This window comes from Pundamilia nyererei, unplaced genomic scaffold (genome assembly GCF_000239375.1).
Source record: "Pundamilia nyererei isolate P.nyererei 1_Seehausen unplaced genomic scaffold, PunNye1.0 scaffold00036, whole genome shotgun sequence".
NCBI classification, from domain to species: Eukaryota; Metazoa; Chordata; class Actinopteri; order Cichliformes; family Cichlidae; genus Pundamilia; species Pundamilia nyererei.
The window spans coordinates 1,441,969-1,468,774 of NW_005187437.1; the positions used below are offsets into that span (position 1 = coordinate 1,441,969).

General features: G+C 42.5%; 3 protein-coding genes across 6 annotated transcripts in view; all 3 read left to right on the top strand.

Annotated features, from left to right (window-relative positions):
• Nucleotides 1–16,854, top strand: part of mast3b (microtubule associated serine/threonine kinase 3b) — a 35,881-nt gene extending 19,027 nt beyond the window's left edge. For all 4 annotated transcript variants that reach the window (XM_005730267.1, XM_013910132.1, XM_013910133.1 and 1 more), the window contains 22 exons: nucleotides 1,257–1,414; nucleotides 2,739–2,814; nucleotides 3,090–3,299; nucleotides 6,513–6,614; nucleotides 6,833–6,965; nucleotides 7,211–7,290; nucleotides 7,922–8,019; nucleotides 8,302–8,510; nucleotides 8,719–8,857; nucleotides 9,057–9,189; nucleotides 9,295–9,460; nucleotides 9,798–9,899; nucleotides 10,091–10,213; nucleotides 10,457–10,569; nucleotides 10,665–10,831; nucleotides 11,018–11,139; nucleotides 11,234–11,434; nucleotides 11,652–11,878; nucleotides 12,056–12,178; nucleotides 12,277–12,413; nucleotides 12,563–12,747; nucleotides 13,106–16,854. In XM_005730267.1, coding sequence (XP_005730324.1) covers nucleotides 1,257–1,414; nucleotides 2,739–2,814; nucleotides 3,090–3,299; nucleotides 6,513–6,614; nucleotides 6,833–6,965; nucleotides 7,211–7,290; nucleotides 7,922–8,019; nucleotides 8,302–8,510; nucleotides 8,719–8,857; nucleotides 9,057–9,189; nucleotides 9,295–9,460; nucleotides 9,798–9,899; nucleotides 10,091–10,213; nucleotides 10,457–10,569; nucleotides 10,665–10,831; nucleotides 11,018–11,139; nucleotides 11,234–11,434; nucleotides 11,652–11,878; nucleotides 12,056–12,178; nucleotides 12,277–12,413; nucleotides 12,563–12,747; nucleotides 13,106–14,160 — 4,059 coding nt within the window. In that variant the 3' untranslated portion in view covers nucleotides 14,161–16,854. The remainder of the gene's footprint in view (nucleotides 1–1,256; nucleotides 1,415–2,738; nucleotides 2,815–3,089; nucleotides 3,300–6,512; nucleotides 6,615–6,832; nucleotides 6,966–7,210; nucleotides 7,291–7,921; nucleotides 8,020–8,301; nucleotides 8,511–8,718; nucleotides 8,858–9,056; nucleotides 9,190–9,294; nucleotides 9,461–9,797; nucleotides 9,900–10,090; nucleotides 10,214–10,456; nucleotides 10,570–10,664; nucleotides 10,832–11,017; nucleotides 11,140–11,233; nucleotides 11,435–11,651; nucleotides 11,879–12,055; nucleotides 12,179–12,276; nucleotides 12,414–12,562; nucleotides 12,748–13,105) is intronic.
• Nucleotides 16,855–17,806: 952 nt separating this feature from the next.
• On the top strand, nucleotides 17,807–19,459 carry ndufa7 (NADH:ubiquinone oxidoreductase subunit A7). The gene is made up of 4 exons (XM_005730269.1): nucleotides 17,807–17,938; nucleotides 18,165–18,214; nucleotides 18,876–19,013; nucleotides 19,260–19,459. Exons 1-4 carry the CDS (start codon nucleotides 17,888–17,890, stop codon nucleotides 19,345–19,347), a joined length of 327 nt encoding a protein of 108 aa, XP_005730326.1. The 5' UTR covers nucleotides 17,807–17,887; the 3' UTR covers nucleotides 19,348–19,459.
• Nucleotides 19,460–20,934: 1,475 nt separating this feature from the next.
• The window catches only part of LOC102210513 (low-density lipoprotein receptor-related protein 8-like), a 25,859-nt gene continuing 19,987 nt past the window's right edge, over nucleotides 20,935–26,806 (top strand). The window contains exons 1-3 of the mRNA XM_005730270.1: nucleotides 20,935–21,092; nucleotides 21,696–21,830; nucleotides 22,730–23,107. Coding sequence (XP_005730327.1) covers nucleotides 21,035–21,092; nucleotides 21,696–21,830; nucleotides 22,730–23,107 — 571 coding nt within the window. The 5' untranslated portion in view covers nucleotides 20,935–21,034. The remainder of the gene's footprint in view (nucleotides 21,093–21,695; nucleotides 21,831–22,729; nucleotides 23,108–26,806) is intronic.

A 26,806-nucleotide genomic window follows, 5' to 3' on the forward strand; every position in this document is an offset into this window, starting at 1 on the left:
ATCCATCCATCCATCCATCCATCCATCCATCCATCCATCCATCCATCCATCCATCCATCCATCCATCCATCCATCCATCCATCCATCAGTATCCGGTTGCAGGTGGCCTGGAGCCTATTTTAGCTATCATAGTGCAAGAGGAAGGGTACACCTCGGACAGGTCGTCAGTCTGTTGTAGAGCCAGTAAAATACAAAGAATAAAGATTGTCCAAGCAGAAAATCACAGTACTGCAAAGGAAAAGAGCACCTTCTCATGGGAAAGCAGGGTTTGAAACCCGAGTGAAGCCAAAATGCAGCACATGCGTAGGCCTGTGCTTGCCTAGTAAGACGAGCTTAGCTTTAATTTTATTTTTTCCCCTTCGATGATCCTTTAAGTCAGGCTCACAATGCAGAACCAATTTCAGTTTGCTGTTGTCCTTTGCTTTGCCCGACTTGCCTGAACCCGTTTGTGATCTTCAGTCTTAGCAGCCTACCTTGTTGAGTGATGCCACCTGAAAAGCAGACCGGCAAATTGCAACATTAGTTGTTTTTCTTCTTTTGCGAAACCAGCCCGCAGTGGTTACAGGGCCGATGCTGCGTATTGCAACATGTAAAGCTGGCTTAGCTTGCACTTACTAATCGTGAACACAGCAGCAAATCTTTGTCAGTTTGGGAAGCTGTTGGGCTTTTGTAGTGTTGAGGTGAAGATCCTTTCTCAGGGATTTTCAGTCTTAAGTCATTTTTGAGTTCATTTAAATATTTTCCCACTCTTTAGAAGCACTGCACAAGATGATGGGTTGGAAGTAAAGATTTGGATACTTTAACATTTATTCAAATGTCAAAACAAGTAGCTCAGAAGGGCTGAAGAGATACTGCTCGTTGTTTTGGTTAAATCAGCCTCAAAAGAAGCTCAGTATTAAATGTGAAAATAGATGTATTTTTCTTATTTGATGGATTCCAAGAAACTTGATTCTTTTCATCTCAACGCAGAGTTTTCAGCGGGAGAAACTTCAGCTCATGACAATTTGCATATTAATGATGATGAAACTGACCTCACGACCCATTGTTAGTCAATGGTGCCAGTTTCGGTCACTATGTAGTGTTTATAAGGTTGGGGAAACCTGCAGTCAGCTGCAAGTCACTTGGCTGAGTGATAAAACGTTTCTCCCACTGAAACCGCAACATGTAGATGAACAGAATCAACTTTCTGGGGTTTGTTTACCTTGATGATTGAACATCCTTCAAGACATTTAATTAATTTCTTTCTGTGTGCGCAGTCCTCCTCCTCGTCCCAGGAGCGTCTCCACCAGCTTCCCTACCAGCCGACACAAGACGAGCCTCACTTCATCTTCAAGCACTTCCGCAGCACAGACAGCATAACAGACGAGGACGGACGGCCCTCGCCGGTGGTACGACCGCGGTCTCGGAGCCTCAGGTGGATAATTGACACAGAACTGAACAAACTAAAAAAACGTGCAATTAAACTTTGTTTAGGGTAGCCATTTTTAGTTATTTATTCAGTTACTGAAAACATAAAGTGTAAAGTAAGGACAGGATCACTATTTTAAGACGACCTTCTGACACCGACGGAAGGATCCACACGGAGATGGGAGAACCTCTCACAGCCTCCTGTCTGTTTTGTTCAGATTGTTTCTTGTTCTACCATCAAATTAAAAACATGTAATGTTTCACACAGATTAAATGCAGTAATCCGTCCGAAAGGATTAACTACCTACATTTCAGATTAACTTTGGACAGCGACTACAGAACACGAGCGCTGTTGTATCATTTATAGACTGTCAGATTTGAAGACGCCTTCAAGCGCCAGTTTTGGCACCTCAGCTGCCTCCGATTGATCGCACATGCCCGTTGGCCGGCAGGCAGGTGGAGATCTGACTGCAGAGCGGTGCGTTTTTGACAACTTTTGTCTGTTGGCTCTGCTCCGTGCTGTTTGTGCAGTGCCTGAGTGCTCTGTGTTCTGGCACCATGGTGTGCCGCGCGTGGGCGTGCTAGCTAACAGAGCGCCTCGGGGATCATCGTCTCATAGCTACTGAACTGTAGTCGAGGGTGGTGGGTGTCTGATGCGGCGAACTGCAGCGAGCTTTGCAGCAGTGTGTGTTGGGCAGAAGCCATCCAGTAAAACAGAGGCGTCTTTTATGACAAGAAGAAGAAAAAAAAGACTCTGGGAGTCTGTTTGCAAGTGATAGGTTTTCCCTCCATCTGTTCTGTTTGAAGCTTCATCAAGCAAGATTTCTCTGTAAAAATACACCTTCCCTTTGGCCTCAATGCTGGAGTGGTGCTGCAGCGAGTGACTAATTATTTGATGTCGATGATTCACACAGTTTTGGCTAGAAGAAACCTCTGCTGCTGCCGGTACGGAAGCATCTTAAAGTGAAACATCAAAACCTGACAGTGAAATCCACCTTGATTGGAGCTTAAGCAGCTTAAGAGCCACCAAACCTGAATGTTGTCTCGCAGGCTGACATCAAAAGTATCGTTGATGCTGACCTCAAAACCCTCGTTCAGTCACACTCAGGCTATTAGTTAAGAGCCGACGTGTGTGTGTTGGTTGGATTGAACTAAACTGACTGCTGGCCATTTTGAGGGAACTGCGATGGCCTCGATGACATAACCACTCTTCATCGCCATTTAATAGCTTAGAAGAGAAATGCAATGAACTGTGTAGTAGTAATAATAATAAATGTCTCTGTGTTGATCAGTTGCAATGTACTAATTTGGTGTGTTTTGCTTTTTCGTAGCCCGGGCCGATCAAGTGTTTCCTTCGATAATGAGATAGTCATGATGAACCATGTTTACAGAGAACGTTTTCCAAAGGTACGTACAGGATATCTGTAACTTTGCATTCTCAACGAAGACATATTCAAACCAGAAACACACTTTGCATTTCTCCTGTTGTTGTGTGGAGCGTCCCGAAGCCTTTTTGGGTTTTGGTTTTGTTTCAATAAGGAGAAATGCTTTTAAACAAGCTTTTAAAGCCCACTTTTCAACATTTGGAGAAATTATTTTTAATTTGCTGTAGAGAGGGGTTAAAAAATTATTATCAGTGCTCGTTTAATTGTTCTAACTCTGTGTTTGTGTGCTCCCTGCAGGCCACAGCCCAGATGGAGGAGCGCTTGTTGGAGATTGTCACACATTACTCTCCAGACAGCTCCCTCCGGCTGGCTGACGGGGTGTTGGGCTTCATCCAGCACCAGTTGGTGGAGCTGGTCAGAGACTGTCTGGATAAGTCCCAGAACGGCCTGGTTACCTCCCGTTACTTTGTTGAGCTGCAGGAGAAGCTAGACAAGCTGCTACACGAGGTGAGAATCCCTCAATCTGACATAGGGTGCATCTGAAAGGCATCCACACTGCTGAGGTATATCTTCTAGGAAGCTGAGGGGTAACTGGCCACCACCAGTATTTTGTCATTAATTAACTGAATCCATTTTGGAACAAAGCTGTCACATGACAAAATGTGGAACAAGTAAAGACCTGTGAATGCTTTCCAGTTACACTGGAGGTTTTGCAGGACTGATGAGAGAAGCGGTGCAGGCCAAATGCTCTCTCTGGTTTTAAGCAGCAGCTGATGAACTGATGCTGAACTCTTTAATTCGGGTGTGATGACGTTTTGAAAGAGGATTGATCGAGCCCCGGTGAAATGTGCAATCAGGCATGCCTCTCCAGTGATAGCCAACGGCACACACAATAGATCTCTTAGTGGAAATTTTCAGTGATGCTGAGAGGCACTTTTGTCACAGGTCTTATGCATGTTGTGTTAGTTTCTATAGCAACCTCTTCCCGTGTTTCTCTGCGTGCTTTCAGACAGCAGGCACGGCTAACTCTCTGTACTTCCAGCTGAACTGATAAGTCTGTTCCTGCACAGTGGAGCAAATGTCATATATTTACGCACACACACGCACGACTTGATTTGTGTGCCAAGGCCACTTTGTTAAAAAGGGCAACAGTTTTTTCCAGAAAGTTTTCTCAGGGTCTTTGTCATGCAGTATATGCAGGGGGCCCTGTGACAGCCTGGGGACATGTCCAAGGGGTGTCCCGCGTCTCACCCTGTGACAGCCGCGCAGGCTCCAGCCCTCCACGTGGACACACGTGGATACACGGCTTATTAATTTGTTATAAAAATCTTGTACATTACAGGAAGCAATGCACAAAAAGTAGCTTTGTGAAAGAAACACCTGAACAGTGCTCTGGACTAGATTAGAGGTTAGAGATTAGATGAAACTTTATTAATCCCTCGGGTGGGTTCCTCCGGGAAATTCAGTTTCCAGTAGCACAGCACCGGCAGAAGTTGCATGTTACAGATACAATAAAGGGGAATGAGAGCAAGGATATAAACATAAAGACTATAGCCTATTTTAGTAACAATTATTAATAATCATTCACTGTTCTCTATTTCCCATATCTGGACTTCTTCGGGTTTGTGATTGTCCTCTGGTCCCATCATAACAATTATAAACTATGCTTAAACTGCATTTAATGCTTTATTGGCTGTGGGGTACAAAATGTTTTTCTAGTCTATTTGTCCTTGATTTTATTATCTTGCCTGATGGGAGCACTTTACACTAATTATAATTTGGGTGTGATGAGTCATGCAAAATTTTGGGGGCTTTTCTGAGACAGCGGGTGTTTGAAGTTCCTGCAGTAAGGAAGCGATTTCCTGGACGACCTTTTTGAACCACCCGGAGAGCTTTCCAGTTTGCCAAAAAAACGTGTTGTAGCAGTAGCAATTTTATTGATTACGTTTGATTACATGTAAATTCAAGAAGAAGACAAAAACAAAAAAATGATACCTTAAGGCAGTGAAAACAAAATAAAAACAACAAATCAACAACACCTGTAAGGCTGAGTGAATGAAAAGGTTTTAAGTCTGTTTTTGAATTTGTACACAGTTGTAATTGATCTCAGGTCAGCAGGCAGCTTGTTCCAAAGAACAGGACCACAGTAGCTGAAAGCACCTTCAGCACATTTACATCTGATTCTGGGAACAGTTAAAGGATCCTGAGAGGGCTGACTAGGTGCTAGACAGTAGGATTTCTGTCCGGCATAGAAGGAGGTCATAGGGCACAGTAACAAAAACACTTTTCGATAGCATCATTAATTATCTGATGAAGATATTCCTCTTCATTCCGGGAAATACGTAAAACTTTTACCATTTACCCCCATTTAGGCCTGTTCTGGGCTAACTGTTGATCCTCTGATTCTGTGACAGAGCCTCCTCTTTCAGCTCAGCTGTTAAGTAGCAAAAATAATGTCTGTTTATTGGCTAAATATTTTTGTGTACATTTGTCTTAAAATCCACTTTTCTTTGTCTTCTCATCGATCTGTTCTTTTGTTCGTCAGTGTTGATCACGAGGAACTGTGGGGATACTGCACTTTGTAGGGTATAGCAGTACTCACTGTAAATATGGATAGCACTAGGCAGTGATTTCCGGCACAGACATGGCCTGTATCACAGTTACGTACAACAGAAAAGCTTTAACAAGAGTTCAGAGCAGGCAGGAGAAAGCCTGTGACCGTAAGGTTTGAGTAACTGCTGTCTTTCTTAACTTACACATTACTACACTCACTACCAGAAGGTTAAAATATAATCCACACAAACCTAAGTGTAGACAGAAATGACGATCACAGCCACAGGAAGCTTGGCAGATTGTGAAAGAGTATCTCATGTTTCAGAAATGCTGGTAGACGGGTGTAGTAGCAACATTTCCTTTAGGGCCACTTTCTTGAGTCTGTATCCTCATATTTGACAGGTGGCTGAGATTAGTAATAGTCTTGTTGTGCAGGAAGCTTCAATTAGCTCTCATATGACTGGATCACAAATACACAGTGTGCTGTGCTGCTGTATCGTCACCAGAACAGGGTGTTTCTCTGTTATTATAGAAGAAACTGAAAATGACTCACGAAGACTCCGCCCACCCACCGCGGATTATTCTGATAATTGCTCTTCGTTTGAAGTGGCGTCATTTCTGATGTAATTCTATCAGGCGGCGCCTGTTTTCATGTTTTTGTTAAAGCCCTATCCACTTCCTTAGAATTTTATATTTATTTTTATTTCACTGTTTCCCCATAAAGCAGTGCTCTTGTATTTCTCTTTTTTTTTATATCGTTTTTTTTCAGGGGTGGATGAAATGGTGCTAATAGTGATAAACTGTACTTGCCTGTTGGATCAGTTAGGGTCCCTTAGACATATATTCCCTGATGATCCTTTTGGCACATGCAGTTTCTCAATATTAAATGACAGTGACACAGTTTTTGCTTTTGTGCACCTCCACGGTGGATTAAAAGCACAGAGATCAAGTTGTGACTAAAATGTAGACGCTCGTTCAGCAATTTTAACATTTTTAAATTAAAGCCATTTTAATCACAGTCGCCTTATGTTCACACAAATAACTGGTCAAACTTTATCGTAAATGTAAGCCATGTTTTTGCCGCTCAGACCCAAACCGTCTGCAGTCCCTCTCTGAAACTGGAAATCTGTTGAGTTGAGTCTCCTGATGGTTCCTTGTGTTTTCCAGGCCTACGAGCGCTCCGAAAGTGAAGAGGTAACCGTCATCACCCAGCTAGTCAGAAAGATCCTCATCATAATCTCTCGACCGGCTCGGCTCCTCGAATGTCTGGTAAGCTACCTAAATTTGTCAATCGAATACCAAGTTTCTCATCTCCAACAATCAGCCATTTATTAACACAAATCTGATCTGAGTCGGCAGCCTTACCCCGACAGCTCTGCGCATAGCTTTGTTTAGGATTTTTAGTAGTAAATCAAATGGCATCTTGGATGCCTTTCAGTTTCCCGACACTCTGCATTAATTACACTGCTATTGGATGCTGGTGACAGGAGTTTGATCCAGAAGAGTTTTACCACCTACTCGAAGCGGCAGAAGGCCACGCCAAAGTCGGCCAGGGAATCAAGACGGACATCCCGCGGTACATCATCAGCCAGCTGGGCCTCACACGCGACCCGTTAGAAGGTAAATTTAATCAGTTATCGAGCGAAGCCTGTGATGTGGCTCATATGTGATGTTTTTTTTAAAGCCTGTTTCAGACATGGGTTAAGTAACATGCTGCCCCGAGTAGGTGATTATTATTATTATGCTTTATGATACTGCAACAAATACACAGTCCTGACTTAGATGAAGAGCAGACTGCATTTTTAAGTGATCGGTGCAGAAATGTTGGAAACCCAAATTAAAGCCTCTTCTTCTTTTATTTCTAGACATGGTACAGCTTGAACAGTATGATGCCAGTCCCTCGCCCTCAGCGTCAGTGTCAGTGGAAACAGATGCTACTGTGGAGGTGAACTGACTAATTCAATAAGTTCAAATAATATTACAGACTCAGGCTGAGCTTTATTCAACCATTTGACATGTTAGAAATTAAACACAGCATCTTAGGTCTCAGTATATGCAGCGTGCTATTAAACAATAGCTAAAACAGTATAAATAACTAGAATAAATACAAAAACCAAGTATTGAAATATGCTAAAATACAAATGATGGATCTTAATAAATGTACAATATTGGACAGTGTGTGGCAGGGAAGAGTTCACACTGCCGCTGTTCCCTGCTGTACATTTATTAGGAGCCATTATTTATATTTTGGTGTGTTTATACTGGGAGAGGAGATGATTTAATGTTGAGTGCTCAGGTAAAGTAGAATCAGTCCATTTACCAAAGATGAAAAGTGCACATGCTTCTTCAGATCTGCCCTCCGTGCTGTGCTGAATGTGTTTAAAGAGGATCAGGAAACGGTGACTCTTTTTATTGTGAAAGGATGCCAAAAATATTTAAAATCAATGTTATTTTGGTTAAGTAGATTGCAGGTGTAATTAGTATTTGGAGTAGTAGTTGGCTTTTAATCTGCAATCAGCATTAATCACAGCATTGCTTCTGTCTGCTTATTTAATTTTTCACATGGGCGTAAACAGCCACAGAATAAGAGCCCACAGACGCTGACTCCAACTCGAAGGAAACCTCTTGAGAGTGATTTTGAGACCATCAAACTCATAAGTAACGGAGCTTATGGGTAAGAGCACAAGTCTGTTTAACTGCATTTCACTGCTTCATCTTAGAAATGATGTTTGTTTGTTTGCGACACTTTGTTTATTTGCAAAGCTAAGATGAAAGATTAAATGGTGTCAGGAAGCGGAAAATACATTTAGTTGGAAGTAGTTTTTATTGTTGTTATTCTGATGCAGTTTGCCTCAATTTCAACCTTTTTTGTGCACGTTTTTGTGAGCCACTGTGACTGTGCCTTTTACCCATTTCCAGGTAATTGAGCTAATGAGGTTTGTTTGGTTTTTGGCAGGGCGGTGTATCTGGTTCGCCACAAGGAGACCCGTCAGCGCTTTGCCATGAAAAAGATAAACCGTCAGAACCTGGTGCTGAGGAACCAGATCCAGCAGGCGTTTGTGGAGCGGGACATCCTGACTTTTGCTGAGAACCCCTTCGTTGTCTCCATGTTCTGCTCGTTTGAGACACGACGTCACCTGTGCATGGTCATGGAGTATGTAGAAGGTAAAGAAGGGAGAGGCTGCGGGGGCTGTTACAGTTTTATGTCTCTAACATTTTAGCTTAGCTTAAACAAGACCCGGTTTCAGTGAGTGCCAATGCAGAGAGTCTGAGAATAAGAGTCTGTGCATTACTGCCTCGGACAGTTGGTGTGTTAGGATCACTGCTGTTACTGTGATTTTAGTTGTTTTTTAAGGTGTTCTGTCCTTTTAAGGTGGAGATTGTGCCAACCTGCTGAAAAACATGGGCCCACTGCCTGTGGAAATGTCCAGGATGTATTTTGCTGAGACGGTCCTGGCTCTGGAGTACCTTCACAACTACGGCATCGTGCATCGGGATCTTAAACCTGACAAGTAAGGACATCTCCAACATCACCTTCACTCAGCTCTTCCGTCTTGCTTTTCTTGCTTTCATTAGGATCCGTTGACATAGTTGGGTCTGTGAGCGGGCACATGTAGAGTCTTGATTTTTCTGTAATTCAGCCCTTATCCTCATTTTCTTGACAAATTGTAAAATGCGCCGCTTACACTGACGTCTTCTTTCCCCCAACAGTTTGTTGATTACATCTATGGGCCACATCAAGCTGACTGACTTTGGTCTCTCTAAAATCGGCCTGATGAACATGACAACCAACCTGTATGAAGGTCACATAGAGAAAGACACAAGAGAGTTTGTTGACAAGCAGGTGAGACAACTTCAGGTGTAAGAGATAAATCACCTGTCACTTTTGGACAGCAGTGATTGTAGAGGCACTTGATCCAAACTGATGTTTGCTGGTTTACTTCCTCAGGTGTGTGGGACTCCAGAGTACATTGCCCCAGAGGTGATCCTCAGACAGGGCTATGGGAAGCCAGTGGACTGGTGGGCGATGGGGATCATCCTTTATGAATTTCTGGTCGGCTGCGTCCCGTTTTTTGGAGACACTCCCGAAGAGCTTTTTGGACAAGTTGTCAGTGGTACGTCTTGAAATGAATGAATTCTCTACTTAAAAATCGAGCATCAGGTCTAAAAAATAGAATCACAGCATAGAATAGCCACTGAGATCAAATCTTTATGTTAAACTAGTTTCTTTTTCCTTTTATTTGAATTGAAAACACAAGCAGTGACGTAGGCACAGAAGTCTACAACTTTGCTTCACTCTCAGAATCTTAACCACATTAGTCCTGGGCAAGCTTATGCTTTGGCAAACACAAACATTCTGACTTGCTGTTTAATGTCTTTGTAAGACTGTAAATTTGGTTTTAATTTATATTTAATTTTGTACTTTTATTTATTATCTTCTCTGATTGTCAGATGAAATCATTTGGCCTGAAGGAGAGGATGCCTTACCTGTTGATGCACAGGATTTGATCACCCGCCTGCTGAGGCAGAACCCTTTGGACCGGCTGGGAACAGGTAATGCTGATAAATTACAGCAGGGATCTTTTATACGGGTCTGTACAGCTAAATCAGAAAAACAAGGTTTATAGCAAGGGGGACATTACATTTTAATAATTTAAAAAAAGTGAAACTAAGAATGAAGTAAACATGTTTGCAAGAGGAGTTTCACCCTGATCCTAATCCAGTGTTTAACTGAATGTTTTTAGGTGGAGCCTCAGAGGTGAAGCAGCACCCCTTCTTCTTGGGGCTGGACTGGAACGGACTCCTCCGACAGAAAGCCGAGTTCATCCCTCAGCTGGAGGCCGAGGATGATACCAGCTACTTTGACAGTGAGTTCCTGCTGAGTCTCTTTGTGGTTTATTTTTCTGTGTAATCTTGACTTCACATGGTAGTGAGAGCAAAACGTTGTCCATAATTGTGGGTGTTGGAGATGGGATGCAGGTTAAATTTAGCTGGAATATAATACGGGCGAGCTAAGATAAAACTGCAGAGTGATGAGTTTTTCTCGGGATTATACCATGAAGTTTGACTTTCTCTTAAATGAGAGCATCTTCCCTTTTTGCCATATTCAGCTCGTTTGGATCGCTATCATCATTTGGCCTCTGACGAAGACGACGAAACTAACGACGAAGAGTCTTCCTTGGAAATCCGACAGTTTGCTTCCTGGTCTCATCGCTTCAGCAAGGTAAAGACTGCTGCAGTAAGAATCTGCTGTAAGAGTGCCAAAAAATTTGAAAAGTCAGATCTTAACTGACACCTTTTCACCTGTTTGTCATCAAGGTTTACAGCAGCACAGAACACCTGGCAACACCGTCCAACCTGAGTTTCTCCTCCGACCGCAGCCACAGCGAGGACAAAGAGGACCACGGGGATGCGGCAGGGCTCGGAGCCTCGCCAAGCCCAGCAGATGGCAGTGCTGAGCACAGGCAGTCTGGACGCATGGCCAGGTAAACAGAAGATGTGGACTCCTGCTATTCCTCTTTATTCTTGTTTCTTTTTCGTATTTTTGCACGTTTCATAGTATTCATAATATAATAAACAGGTGGCTGAGTTTGTGGGTCTGCATGAAAACAGATCCTCAATCAGCTGATCTATGAGTTCAACATTTTTTTGTGTGCTTTTACTGTTTTTAGTCTTCGCCCCCGGGCCTCCTCCAGTTCCTCCCAGTCTGACAGAAGCACCAGTCCTCTGGTAATGAGCAGCACTCACAGCCTGGAGACGATGCCCCGGTTTGCCCTCTCCACTGATGATGAAGGTAAATCCACTTTTTTTTATTTTAACACATCTCTTCATAACACGTCCAGGTGCTTCTGCCAGAAACATTCACACTTAACACCTTCTGTCCGCAGCAGAGGTGGTGGTGTCAAATCTTCGGCGGATCAGGATTCGCAGCAACAGTACCGGCGGGAAGCAGTCATCCCCTAAGGACACGGCAGGCCCTCGGCGCTTCGGTAACCAGCTGGAGACGCCAGACAGGCAGAGGGTTCCCTGCGGAGGAAAGGTTCCCAAGTCTGCCTCCGTCTCAGCCCTGTCTCTCATCATCACTACAGGTGCAGAAGGTTATCATAACTACTTTAAATCCAGCAGAATCAGTTTGGTTTTTATTGCTCCGCTTTGACAGAGAGCCTCTGCAGATATAGTCTAAACATGTAATCCATAGACAGCAGTTTTTGTTTCTAATTGTGGAATTAAAACTGGCCTTCTAATTTGAGTCATAAAATGTGAGATTATGAGTCTATTTATCTCTAAACTGTGTGTTTGTTTCAGACGATTCACCCAGTGGCCTCCACCCCGGTCCCATCTCCCCACGCTCACTGTCTTCCAACCCCTCATCCCGCGACTCGTCCCCAAACCGGGATCTGTCATTCAGCCCCAGCAGCCTGAGGCCACCAATCATCATCCACACCTCAGGGAAGAAGTTCGGCTTCACCCTGCAGGCCATCCGTGTGTACATGGGCGACAGCGACGTCTACACCGTGCATCACATGGTGTCGGTAGGTTTTAACCACAAGCCTTAAAACAGATCAAAGATCTGAAACCTGTGTTTGTAAACTGTAGCGTGTTCCAAATATTTTGCTTTGCTTTGGTGATCCAAAACTAGAAGGTAGTGATATAAAAAGGTTGTTATGTAATGCTCAGTTTGAAACTCACTCACTTCACCATCGCAACAGAGTGTGGAGGAGGGCAGCCCAGCTCACCAGGCAGGCCTCTGCACTGGAGACCTCATCACCCACGTGAACGGAGAGTCTGTCCAAGGCCTGGTCCACACAGAGATGATCGAACTGCTGCTGAAGGTACAGCTCGGAGCTGCGTGGCACTTGAACTTTGCTTTTTAAGTTGCTTCTGTGTTGAAAGGTCTGTAAAAATTCTTTCATTCTCACGAAACGTGCAGAGCGGAAACAAGGTGGCCCTTCAGACCATAGCGCTCGAGAACACTTCTATTAAAGTCGGTCCTGCACGAAAGACCAAACACAAAGGGAAGATGGCTCGCCGCAGCAAGAAGAGCAAGAGGAGAGATAATTATGACAGGTGAGCATCTGACTGGGTTCTGGGTTTCTTTTTTTTCTCTCTCTCTGTCTTTGCAGCTCTGCTGTGTTACTCATCATCTGTTTACTCTGGGAGGCTCTTTCTCCTTCAAGTGTAAGCTACAACAGTGAATTATATATCGTCCCTTCTAGGCGACGGACCATCTTTAAGAAGCTGTCCAAGCAGAGCACAGTGATGCACTGCAGTCGCAGCTTCTCCTCAGGTCTTCATCACTCTGTTTCCTCCAGTGAGAGTCTTCCAGGCTCCCCGACCCACAGCCTCTCCCCGGGGCCCTCCACACCCTGCCGGAGCCCCGCACCTGACCATCAGGGCCACGGTAATTAAGGAAATGTAGTCATTTGAGATTCTGCAGGTACACTGAAGGTCTTATAATACCCAGATGGCTGCCCCTCCCTCAGCCTAAAGGATCCTTCCTGTTAAAAGGGGGTTTTTCCTTCCCACTGTTGCCAAAGTGCTTTGTGATAGGCAGTCGTCTGATTGTTGAGGTTTCTCTGTATTTTTGTGGGGTCTTTACCTTACAATATTAAACACCTTGAGGTGACTGTTATTGTGATTTGGTGCTACATAAATAAAACTGAACTGAAATAGAATTGAAATTTAAAAGTGTTGTTTGCCCTGCTGCAAACTGCAGCTTGTAGTGTGAGTATTTCAACAGTCCTGCCTCTACTTTCCAGAGAATAACTCACCACAGAGTACGTCGCCTTGCTCCAGCTCTCCAAGCTCTCCCGCCACACACAGCCGGCCCATCACGCTCGGCCTGGGCTCTAAACTCAGCCCGCAACGCTACAGCAAAGTGGGCCGCCGCAAATCCACCAGCAACATCCCCCCCTCGCCTCTGGCCTGCAGCAGCTCCTCATCCTCTAATCAGCCGCTTTCCCCACAGCGCTCGCCCTCTCCTCTGCCAGGCTTCGCCAAAAACCTTCACACGTACCACGGAAAAACCCTGTCTCCCCCCACCATCGTTAGGCATGTCGTCCGGCCACGCAGTGCAGAGCCGCCTCGTTCACCGTTGCTTAAGAGGGTGCAGTCAGCGGAGAAACTGTCTGGAGTATATCACGCTGACAAGAAGTCAAAAGCCCCCCGCAGGCACACGCTGGAAGTGCCGTTTTACGGTGAGGCTGACCTGCTGGGCGACTCAGAGATGGACGCAGCCTGTGGCATCGCTTACATTGGGGTTGACCACAGCAGACTTGGGCCGTACATTAGCAGCCAAAGGATTGAACGATCAGAGCAGCTGGTTGTGATGCGGAAGCTGAACCTGTCAGAGCGGAGAGACTCCTTTAAGAAGCAGGAGGCAGTGCAGGAAGTGAGCTTCGACGAGCCAGAGGAGAAAAGCAGCAGTAATGCAGCGGGGAGCAGCACACCTCCAGGGGCTCAAACGCAGCACAGAGCGGCCTGGACTGTGACACGACCCCAAAGCAGTCAGGACATCGAGATGGACGTCCCCGTGGTGAGGAGGTTCACGCTTGTGCCGCAGATAGCTGTGCAGGGCTCGACGGAGAGCGAGGAGCAAGACGAGTGGGAGCCGTGTTCAGATGGAGAGGACTCTGGTGAGAAGCCCGAGGTGGAGGTGGACGTCACAGCATCTCCGCGGGAACAAACAGGATGTCTTCTCACCAACATGAGCTGCAGGCAGGGAGCAGAAACCACTTCCACGGGTCCTAAAATTGCACCAGAGAAGACACCAGAGTGCAGAGAGCAAACACAAAAAGGGCACCTGAGAAAGTGACAGCTCGCCGTTGTACTCCTAAAACCTGCTCTTGTCTTTCAAGGGTGACGAAGATGTTAAGTCATTCTCAAAGTTGTCGGGCTGAAAGAGCGGGAGAAACTTTTACTTGAATTTTGTTTTGTAAAAAAAAACAGTTGCCTTCAGGCATCGCTGACCTTTCTGGTCTTATTTATTACATTTCATGATGCGTTTGTAACAGGGGAAAAGAAAGATGTTCTCATGGGTTGACCAGCCAAGGCTCAACATTTTTGTATCCATAAAATGTGGTTTTATGTCTTCTGAATGGATTGTTTTCTAAAAAAAAACAAAAGTTGTCTATTTTTTAAATAAATTCTGGTACAGAGTAGAAGTGTTAATGCTGCGTAAAACTGTTGGACCAAAAGGTACGAGGAGTCAAGGTCGCTTTTTTTTTTCTTCAGTGTCTGTGTGTGTTTGTAGTACTGCTGTAGGTCTTCCTGAACCTAAAACGATCTCTGGTTCACACTGTGAGCAACATGACTGACACGTCATTGGATCTATCTCTGCAGCTGATGGCTACAGTACTGCATGGATTTGTATTGATGCATCCTTTAGGAGTAAAACTGAAGCTACTACGCTCAAACTAGAATGCAGGGGAGAAAAACAGAACTGTTAATAAAACGGTCGTATCAAAGAAGAGGCTCTGAAGATGTTTGGTCCATGTTTCCTTGATGGCTTTATCCCTTCATGTACTTTAATCTTGCACAGCTTGTTGTGTTGGTCATGTTCCTCACAGTGTGAATTCACGGGAACGGCATTGTTTTTTTTTTATTCTTGCTGAGAATAATGTTGCAAACGCGGTGAGACACTACCCACCTTTGTCTTCTCTTATGAAGATACGGAGCCGAAGGGTTTTTATGTGCCATGGCATCTTGTGCAATGTCCTCTAAGAAGCCATATCGTTGAAGGCAGAAATGTTACTTGTAATTTTCAGTCACTATGAAGATTTGTTTGGGGTTTTTGTTTGTTCGTTTCCACTGCTATTGTGGAAAAAGACGCCGAGCCTGAAGCTCCGGATGATCCACGTCCACCTTTCTGTGTGCTGTGAGTTTATCAGTCGAACTCTTTGATCGGGCGCGTTCATCTCACAGCACGCCGTTTTACTTCAGAATATGGAAGGGAGCGTTTAAAACACTCATTTTATTTGACTTTCGTTTTTTGGCCAGGTTTCCTTACTTACTCTGACACGTGTTGGACTTTTGCAAACACAAGTACGTACAAGTGCGTTATGGGGTTGTTGTTTTTTTCACCTTTTCCAGAAGCTGTAGCGTTTTTCCATTTTAATCATTATTTTTTCCCACATGTGCATGTGAAAGAGACCATCCGTAAACGCCCTGGTCCTACTTCATGTGCTGTGCAGTGCTGTTTACATCCAAAGGGGAAAAGTGCACTAATGACATTTAGACATAAGTTTTTTGTAACCGAATGTGAAAGGTAAACTGAGATAAACATATTTACAGTGAAATCAGGGCTTCTTTGAACAAGTGTTTTTGGTTTTTTGTCTTTGTATTGTGCAAATTTTGATGTATATTTTGGTAACAAGAGTGTGTATAATTCCAAGTGTACTGAAGGACATAATATGCACGAAGACAATTTCTGGCAAGAGGGAGTTTTTGGGAATTCTGTCTTTTAAATTCAGGCAGTATTTGACAGCTGCACAGACTGGCTGCACATCACATTTTCTCCACAACAGACATGACGTTTGGAGAGTTGTCGTCCTCTTTGTAAGTGGCTGTTCCTGGCTTTTGTACTAACTTTACTCTGAGTCTTCTCTTTCTAAACAGCTGTTGTGTTACTTCAACCCCTCTTCTTCCTTAAAAACCATAGAAGGGAAAAAAAAACCCTTAAATCTTGTGATGAAAACCTTACGGGATGATGTTGTTGTGTTAGTGACGCAAACAGACGGACCACTCAGTTATTTTTGCAGTCTGACAGAATTGTTTACAATGAACAAACATGCTGTGTACTGTACAAACATTTTATATTCTGTGGCTGTACACGATGAAACTATCCTCTTTGATACTCGCAAAGGAAACGACATTCATAGAAGCTGCATATCAGTTTGTTTTTTATGTTTAGTTTTAAAGACACTGTTCTTAATGAGTAGTTTGGCACCAAGCTCAGAAGCATTTTCGATATTTGCATGTACCTGCAGAACGAGATCATTGGGACTTGTTGTTCAGACTTCAAAAAGAAGCTTTAAATATTAATTAATTGGAGGTGGGGGAAAAGGGATGGATGGAAACATGCATATTTGTTCTTATGTGCATGAGAAAAATGCTTTACACCAAAAGTAAAAGTGTTAAAGATGAGTAATAAAATATATATTTACATTAGAGGTTTCTTTTTGCATACAGAAAAAGCCAATTTACATATGTAAACATGATAAGGGATAATGTTTTGGTTGCTTTTTAATAACCTTGTATGTGTTAAAAAAATGCTTTGCTGAAGTCCACCACAGGGATTTTTCAGCCTCTGTTGAGCGTACTCTTAAAGAACAAGTTTGGCAGGTCAAAGTGTCGTACAAGTGCATTTGTTCTCCTGTGGACTCTTCTGTCCAGTGCATGCTGCATGAGACAAGCACACAGCTGTAATACTTGACTGCATGGTATACCGGCGATGTCGCCCTCTACTGTGTTTTCTTGTGCAACAAATAAACTTTGTATTTCCCTTTGATTCTTCTCTGAGTGTTGCGTACAGTTATCTGCCTTATTGTTACATTGATGTACCAGATCAGACCATTCAAATCCTTTTCATCAGTATAGGTGTTGTAATTCTACAAGCAACCATTCCACTATATCACTATATAAATACTTCATCAATAGACAAATGTGATGAAGCAAAATTACACTGTGAAGGTTATTAAGGCTTCCCTTTAAGGCAGGTGTCTCAAACATAAGGGCCAGGGTCTAGAATTGGACTCTGATCCAGCTCACAGATCACTTTGGAAAATCTGAAGGAGGCCATAAATTCTGGACTTTGAATTTTTTCATAAGTTTTACAACTTTACCTACTGATAATAGATCAAGCTGTGTATTGTATGCATACCAATAAAAATGTATGCATGTCTGTCCAAGATAGACCAATCACTTGTAGTATAAAGGGTCCAGAGGTTAACCTAGTAACAAAAATGTTTTACTTTAAAATCCGTAGGAGTTCTGCAGTTTCAAGCAGGTAATACTTGAATTCGGTCAAAATTTACTACTGTCCATACTGCCATAGCAATAGTTAGGGCCATAATTTGTTGAACAAAGACACCAATGTTTGTAGTTGGGGATTTGTACACCATCACAGTGGACTGTAAATCAAGATGTAATCAATATGCAGATTATCATCTTTTAAATACAGGGATTGGAAAATTGTGTGTATAAAAATGAATTACAGTCATTTTTATACACACGTCCTGTTTTTTTTAAAGGCTCAAAAGTAATTGGACAAAATACTGTAATTTAAAAAAATAATTATGAGCTGCTCTGCCAGGCCTTTACTAAAGAAGATAAAGATTAGTTGTACAGAGTGTCTGTGTTCATCCACTTTATCTAAGTTAATTTGGCCCTCGGAGTACATAAATAAATTGTAAAACAACAAAAGTCTCTAAAATGCACGTTTTTACGCTGCAGTTTCCCCTGCTGGTCGGCAGGTGTCAGCAATGTGTTGAGAAACCTGGGAAAAGGAACGAAGAAGACCCGTGTCCTTCACAACAGCTAACATGGCTACTGCTACTAAATTCATTCAGAGGCTGCGAAATTTTTTATCAGGGGTAAGCAACAACATTCGTCACACTTTAAAACGGAGTAGTTTTCTGCTCTAAATATGATGTAATAGCCCTCCGGATGATTTGTCGCAATAAACTTTATCAAAGGAAACGTTTAACAGCCAGCTAACCCTTACTGACGTTGTGGGGTAGCTAAACACTATGAAGGAGGTGAAGTTCACCAGTGTGGGATTTGCACTCTTCGAAAATTGACTTTCCTTTTCCTTTTCAGCATGACCTGCAAGCCAAACTGCAGCTGCGATATGAGGAGATTGCAAAGAGGTAAGACCACAGGCGCTACCCTCGTACCGCTCACGAATGAAAGTGTTCACATATTAGAAACAACGACTACAACCCCGTTAACAGAGAGATGCAATGACTCTGTGGGTTGCCAGACTTGCTTTTTGTTTTTGTTTGTTAAACCAACTAACGAAGAATTCAAATTTGTTGTATAAATCGCTGTCAATGTATATGGACGAGAGAAGTACCACAGTGAATGTCTACAGCCATCTGTAAAAGAAAAATCAAAGCTTTGTGCTGGTTTGGGGCTGTATTTTGAGATTTTCTCAAAAATGCTAGAGTTATGATTGCACAAAAAGCATCATCACTGCCAGTGTCTGACTGGCAACAGCTTCATTTTTCAGCTTCACAATGATCCCAAACACACTACCAATGTAGTAATAACAAATCTGGTTAGAAAAACACACAATGTAACACTATCAGGCTTGGATTGGCCTCCCTGAAGCCCGAACCACAATATTATTTAGATGGAGTGGAATCATGTTGACAGAGAACAGAACAAAAGCCAGCCGACATCCAAAGAAGAGTTCTCCAGAGCTTCAAGAAGCCTGGAGAACTATTCCTGAGGACTACATAAAGAAATGACAAGAAAGCTTGACTAAGAGTCTGTTAAAATAGATTTTTTTTTTCTTCATCCCAACAGGACACAACCACCACCCAAACTGCCAGTAGGCCCGAGCCACAGGTATGCCAACAACTACTACTACAGCAGAGATGGACGGAGAGAATCAGCCCCTCCCACACTCGTGATGTCCTCACAGAAAGCTCTTACTGCTGGCAGGTTTGTTAATGATCACTGTATTTTCATGTATTTCAAGTTCAGGTGTTTGTTTTTTGCGCCATATACATAATAATAGTGTAATCCATCTATTTGATGTCACCTGTCAAAACATCTTCTTGTGACTGACAATGGAAGTTTGCTATTTGTAGTTTTTAGCTGAAATATTGTGGTCTTTTTTTCCCCCTTCTTTCTCTGTTGTTGTTCCGTTTTTTGTTTTTTTTTGTTTTGTTTTTAAATTTATTTTAGTCAAGTTGCTGAGACCTCAAAGCTTCCAGTGACTCCCGGCACTGTATATAAAGAGCCACCAATCTCCACAGACCAGCCCTACCTCTGAGCAGCAAGACAAGACTCTGCAGGGTCAACATTATGTCTCCATCCTGCCCTGACTACAGCAAGTGTTGGTTGTATCTTGTACAATAGAAGATGTGAATAAAATATTATGTTTATCTCTTTCTGCTCATTGTTTTGGTCAACCGTGTACTGAACAGATGTGAGAGTAAGTGGGGGAAGCGATGAGCTAAACATCCAGCTGAAGCTCTGCTCATCCTCTCCAAGTGACCGCTCAATGTCCCTCAAAATGAAAACTCGTACACAGGCGAGCCATTTGCAATAGTCTAAATATTGGAAATCACATTTCGGCAATCCATTACCTGGAAATGGGTAAAAGGCACAGGCCCGTCCCTACCAGTCGCGGCAGAATGCTGTCTCTTTCTGAGCCTGGTTCTTTCGAAGTTTCTTCCTCTTAGAAGGGAATTTTTCCTTCCCAGAGTCGCTAATTGCTTGCTCATAGGGAATCACTTGATTGTTGGGGTGGCAAAAACTCTAGGAGAACTAGCAATTCTTGTGAAAATCCAAAAAAACCCCAAAAAAAACAAACAGCTGCCAAAATATGCCATTGAATTTAGGCACCATTTTGCTTAAAATCCATTAAGTAATCTCTGTGTCAAGTTCTTAACAATATTCAAAGCGGAGCAGCGGACAACTTACCATCACATCAGTCCTTTAGTCAGACCTAATTTGATACAAATTGGAAATAAATGGATTTTATTAAATAATTGGTTGGGTTTTTTTGTTTTTAGAAAAGTTGAGCTCTAGCCTTGAAGTCAAGGTCCCTAAGATTTAAACCTTGCAGAGAGTTTCAGTAAATGCAACCATGGTATTGATTTGAAAATTCTACGTTGCCTCGTTCTTGAGTTATTGCATTCACAAATCCATATACCAATTTTTATTTTTACATTTTGTTTTTACTTTTTCATAAAGATTATAACACACAAATAACACAAATGAGAACATTGTCATTTTTGAAACCCCTACTTTGACCTTATCTAATGCAGTGCAAAAAACAAATAAATAAATAAATTGATAACTAACACTAAGTCTTTTGTGTGCGCGCAGACTGCATGAACACACAGGGAAACACTGAGAATTCAGAAGATTTTCACTGTGTCCAATTCAGCCACAACTTTCAGATTTTTCACATAACAAGCAGCACGGAATTTGTCATCATTTCAGCTGGAAGCACTTTATAAGGTGTTATTTCACGTGAACGTCGAGGAGAGATCTCAACAAATATCACAGCTGCATGAAGATACTGTAAATGTCCACAAAGACGTGGACTGATTATAATGTAGACACATTAATCAGAGTCATATATGTAATTTCTTTATTTTCTATATAACCAACCTTTTCACAAATTCTATTAAAGTTTGTTAATCAATATAATCAAACATGTTGAATATACAGAAAAAGGCAGAGAATCTTGGAAAAGAAAAGTGGACCGTTTGAGGCATTTCCATGTTAAAACCTGCGGCGATATAAAGATAAACAAGTACAAAACATACAGCCGTTTCTACTCAACACGAGCCAGTTCACGAGCATAAAAATAACACAACTAGACGAAGAAACGAAGTATGAACGGCGGACGAAACAAGTACCAACTCGGAGACCTGACAGGTTGACAGGCTCGGCTCTTGCGTCATATTTGCGCGCCATCTGCCTCGTTTCTGTGGAGGACGTTGAACATGGGACACCTTGGAGCTGTATTTCTTCTGGTCGTGGGTCTCTCCTTCTATATTTGGGGTATGTTGTGGAAAGAAAAAGCTGCTTCTGCGTGTGTGTGAAATGAACCTGCATGTCGTTTTCGGGGCGCGTGCAGAGCGCCTGTTACTTTGAATGAAGCGTGCTTGCAGCGCGAGCGGGGTTGTTCTTGGTCTGTTACTCATGACGTGTTTATGCTTTTACTGTTACTAAACCATAGACAAACAGTGCTTCAGAAGCCGAGGCGTTTTATGTTCGGGTTGTTGCGTGCGCGAGTCTGTCAACATAAAACACTAAAAACAAAATTATATTATGCGATGTTTGCACAGTCACAGTCTGTTAGGGCAGAATGAATCATTATGATGCATTTGCATGAAACAAACCTGGTACGAGAGCCTGTCACATTGTGATTGATTTAATGTGATTTTTTGGGGGGGAAACTTTTTGGAAAATGTGCGTGTTGCCGGTTGATTTTAGCAGGTTAATGAATGGGTTTTTAAAAATTAAATATAGTACTCTTGGATATTATTAAAATACCTCTTTTGTCAGCAATGTAATGAACAAGTCCTTTCTTATCTTTAATAATTCATTAATTTATCAGCTCTTTCCCACAGCAGTAAAACACTCAATGTGCCTCGTTTCCAGGCGCTGCAAGTCACTTTGTGCCCGCCTGTCACCAGCAGCGAGAATTCACGTGCAGCGATGGCGCATGCATCTCCACCCTGAAGGTGTGTGATGGACATGCAGACTGTGAGGACCGATCGGACGAACTCCACTGCAGTGAGTGCACACATGCGCTTCATCACACACATGCTCATTGCTTTGTGTTTAGCAACACAGATGGTGTAATCTGTTTGGCCTATTACAACATTAGGACAACTTTCTCAGCAACTTATGCAGAATTTACTTTTTTTCTAAATATGATTTTTTTTTAAATAAAATTGAACATTTTATCCATTTATTTATTTTAATTTTAATAAGGCAGCATAGTTGAGATGTTATGTTCCATGCATGACTGATACTTTAATAATGTTAATAAATCTAAATCTGCACTGTTAATAATTGTCCTACTCAAGATTTATGGCATATTGTATACTGTTGCACCTTTTGGACTTCTTTTGCAGAACAGATTATCTTCTGTTCTCTTGCTGCGTGGGAATATGCCATTTGAGATTCTGTTTTTCTAATCCTGCTGAAGTCATGAGAGTCTTTGATATCGAATTCCAGAGAGATTTAGTGTTCATCACGTACATCAGCCTGCGGGTTTGCCAAACAGAACCCTGCAGGAGGGAGTACTTCTGAAAGGATTAGGTGTGAACATAAACTTTGCTGACGTGAATGAAGCCAGCAGGTTGGAATATTTGCAGAGTTGTTTAGAGCTTGGGGATGTGTGACTTAAACCTGAAGGGTTTTGGTTTGACTGCTGGCCAAGAAAACTAAAAAAGTGAATAATTTATTCTCACTGTCCTACTAAGAAATGCAGGGTTCATCAGTTAGGCCAGGAGACTTTAAAGAGACTAATCCAATCCAGGTTAATCCAGTATAACTAGGAGCATTAGACACATTTACTATGTCGGATCACGCTCTTGTTTTCTTGTCTGTTTCAGATAAATTACACACGCACAATAGACATGCATGCTTGAATTTTAGTTTTAACTTTTAGCTGTGACTCTTCACAGGCCATGTGTGGTGCACCAAAGGTGAATTTGCCTGCCAGAGCAGAAGGTGCATATCAATGGATTTCTTATGCAATGGTGTGGATGACTGTGCCGATGGGAGCGACGAGGCTTCCTGCATGAACTGCACTGCTGGTTTCTTTTCCTGTGGGCCGTCTGATGCCTGCCTGCCCAGAAACAGGGTCTGCGACAGGCAGACTGATTGCAGAGATGGACGTGATGAGACCGAGGAGTTGTGTGGTTTAGCTCAAACCCTCCCGCAGGCGTCACCGAGATGTGCTGCGTCAGAGTTTCCGTGCAAGAACGGTCACTGCATCCGTCACGCCTGGAGGTGTGACCACTCAAAAGACTGCTCTGACGGCAGCGACGAGGAAAACTGCGGTGAGTGATGTGATGTGCAGCTCCACTTCCTTGGATAAAATGTTGAAGTTGTCAGTAGCAAAGCTATAGTGGCTCTGTTGAACTTGTTATTTTTTATTTTATTTTAAGGCATAGCGCAGAATAGAAAAATGCGATTCTATCTACCTTTTTGTTAGGAACACCTAGACCCAGTTTTGCCTTCAGAACAACCCTAATTTTTTGTATATCAGATTTTGGTCCATATTGACTTGATAGCGTCACATAATTGCAGCGTATCCATGATGTGATATTAAAGTAAAAAGTTGCTCTATTGGATTGAATTCTGGTGACTGCTGGGGGCATATTGAGGGGAAACTTGTTTGAGAGGATGTGAGCTTTGTGACGTGGCACAATATCTTCCTGGATAATGCACTGTGGTCATAAAGGATTGAACATGGTCAGCAACAATACTGTAATAGCTGATCATGACCATGAGGTAGGCCCAAAGTGGACCAAGAAAATAATGTCTACACCATTACACCAAAACCACCAGCCTAAACTGTTGATGCAAGGCTGATGCAGTAAAGCACTATACAAATACAGGCCATTTACCATTCTTTCATGTTTCACATTTCCACTGAATTTTGCAGCAGAAATCAAACCTCTTAAGACCAATTCCACATCCAGGTGCTGCTGGCACCTGGATGTGTCATCCCACAAGAATGCTTGAATGACAGGTTAACCAGTACACATCTTAACAACCTTCCCAGCAGCTTGAAGCAGTGTAATTATTCGTCTCCAATCAGCAAGGCATTTTCTCCTAAAGAACTGCTGCTCTCTGGATATTTTCTGTCTTTCATAGCAGGTTCATGTCCTTGTGCATAGATGCACTGAAATATCTAATCAGCCATGTGATTGGCTGATTAGATATTTGCATTAGCTAACAATATAGCTGGTAAGTGTATAAAGTTTGTAGTTTTAAAAGTTAACCAATGCGTTTGACCTCTAGTGTTCCAGCTGCCACCCAGAATGAAGCCATATTGGATGCTGCTGCACACTGATGATAATGGGAAGTAGAATAAATATTGTATGGTGATACTCGAGTTCTACAAGCCAAAAAGAATACAGGCTAATCCAATTTGTGCAGGCCTGCAGCAATCACGTCTGATTCATTTTTAATAATGTGCATGTTAACACTACTGTAATACAAGATAATGTTCTTGTAACTGGTGACGTTTCATGCCTGAAGTTGAAGGTGGGTAGAATGATGGTAGCTGGGAAGAGCTTTTACACAGATGTCCAGAAAGTGGGTGTAATGTTTGAAATGTTGGTGTCACGGAAAGAAAAATTGTCACACAGACGATCTCTCTACTCCCTGAGGGGTTTTCAGAATTTCCGAACTTTCAAACAGATAGACAGGTCTCACAGTTTTGAGTCACAAAACGGTGACATGTCACAGCGTCATCCAGCAGAGGGCAGCACTGTACTGCTCTGTATTGCAGAGTTGGTGTACTGAAGTTAGAACAGCCAAACATTTTAGCTGAAGGCTCTGTTCAGACTAGAGTTGATCAAAATTGCTGCACCTTCATCAGTGTCTGAGTTGTTGGTCACCTGTACAGTTAGGAGACTAAACACAACGCAAGCGTCTTACTAATGCGTGTGTGGGAAAGCTGAGTTGCGCTTTCAGTTTGTTATCAAATATAATAACAAGGTGCTAAAATTTCTCAGCTTCTGTGATGGGATAAAATATGGCGTGCTGATGAATTATTGCACCTCCTTAAGTGTACAAAAAAATTCCACAAAAGTTGGGATGTTTCCAACATTAAAATGTCGGAACTGAGAAAATGTGCTGGAAGCTATCCCAGCTGTCATGGGGTAGAAGCCGGGGAACACTCTGGATACTAAGATGAGGCTTAAAACAAAGAGCAAACCAGTAGTGACAGATGTGCCCAGTAGTGGAGTACAGGCCCCAAAGATGATTGAAAAGAATAAGAATTCTGTGCCAAGATGTCTCTGTGGGGTTTTCGTCATTTATCTGAGACATAAAAATGTTTTTCCTTGCAACCTATGCAAGGATATGATAACGTTTGTTCAAGCTGGCATCAATGATATTATCCTGACTCAGCTGTTCCAACAGGAGAGACACAGGGTCCATATATCCTGTGAAATGTCAATGAATGTTGGTCACGTTCAACATAGATCAGTTCAGCACATTATAAAAACATGATTTGTCTTAAAAAGTACTTTTTTTCTGTATGTTTTTTTTGTTTTGTTTTGTTTATGAAGTCCTGAACCTGACTGTATCTGAAGGAGTGATGTGCAGGGAGATGAAATTTCTTTTGTATTTGATCAGTGTGATAGAGATTTAGTCTGTCATACTGTGTCATACTGTGAGCTATGTTCACAGACGGTGACTTCTGTAAGTGTTCCTGAGCTCATGTTGTAATTTCCTTTGAAGTATCATGGCACAGTGTGTGTGTGTGTGTGTGTGTGTGTGTGTGTGTGTGTGTGTGTGTGTGTGTGTGTGTGTGTGTGTGTTTTCTGTTCTTTTTGGGGTTTTTTTTTTTTGTTTTTTTTTAAATGCACAAAGATCACAGCCATCCGGTGTTGATTTCCAGCCTTGTACCTTGCGCACAGAAATTTCTCCAGAGAGTCTTTTGATGATATGTTATGAGTCTTTGTAGCTGGACATTGAGGAACATTATTCAAAGTCCACAGTTTTGCAGACTGGTTGAACCTCTGCCCATCTTTATTTCTGAGAAACCCTGCCTCTTCAAGATGCTCTTTTTATACCTGCTCATGTTACTCTTTACATTACTCTTTACACACCAGTGGCGCTGGGTAACGATTCACACAGGATCTGTTACAGCAACGACTTGTGAAAAAGTCAGAAAAAGATAATGAGAAAAATGTAACTGTTTATTTTTTTTACTGGGTTGAACTCAGAGAGAGGTGTTTGGGGGTTTTTAATTTTAATTTTTGGAGGATGGCATGCCCAATAATTGGACACCAAGGGTGTGTAGTTTCAAGAGAAGGGCGCGTGAGTCTTGGAAAACTTCCAGAAGGTTGACGATATGCTTCTTTGAAATTAGAGTTGCAAATGCATTCAGTAAACTTCATTTCGCTGCCTCATGGTAGAAGCACTTCAGCTCAGTTAAGCTGGTGCAGTCCATAATCTCACATATTAATGTTTGGAGGAAGTTTGAGAGTTGTGGCTTCTGAATGTTTTTCATAATTGTCGCTCATCATCTGCATGAACAACTGGGTAGAGGCTCAGTGGGTCATTGTGTTTTGGTGTGGTTACTTTACGTTTTAACCACAGTGCAGCTCGAGTGATATTCACCCCTGTGGTTGACACACCCGTTTGGATTATCATGTTCTCGTTGCAGACTCTCATGTTTTACTTTTTCTCAAGTTCAGCTGCCGAGATAAAATGTCGAGCGTCTCATTTTCATTAATGACTCCTTCAAATTGCTCGGTTAGCTTCAGATATGTTTAGAAATAGTAAGCGAATGTTTGCATATGAAGACACTAAAGCAAAATGAGTGTGCTAAACATTGTGCTGATTTTAAGCAAGTTTAATCATGCTGGCATTACCCGACTATTATTAGTCATATCTAGATAAAAGGGTGGTTTTTGGTGTGAAACCACTGCTGATGTGCTCTTTTTGTGTGTGTGTGTGTGTGTGTGTGTGTGTGTGTGTGTGTGTGTGTGTGTGTGTGTGTGTGTGTGTGTGTGTGT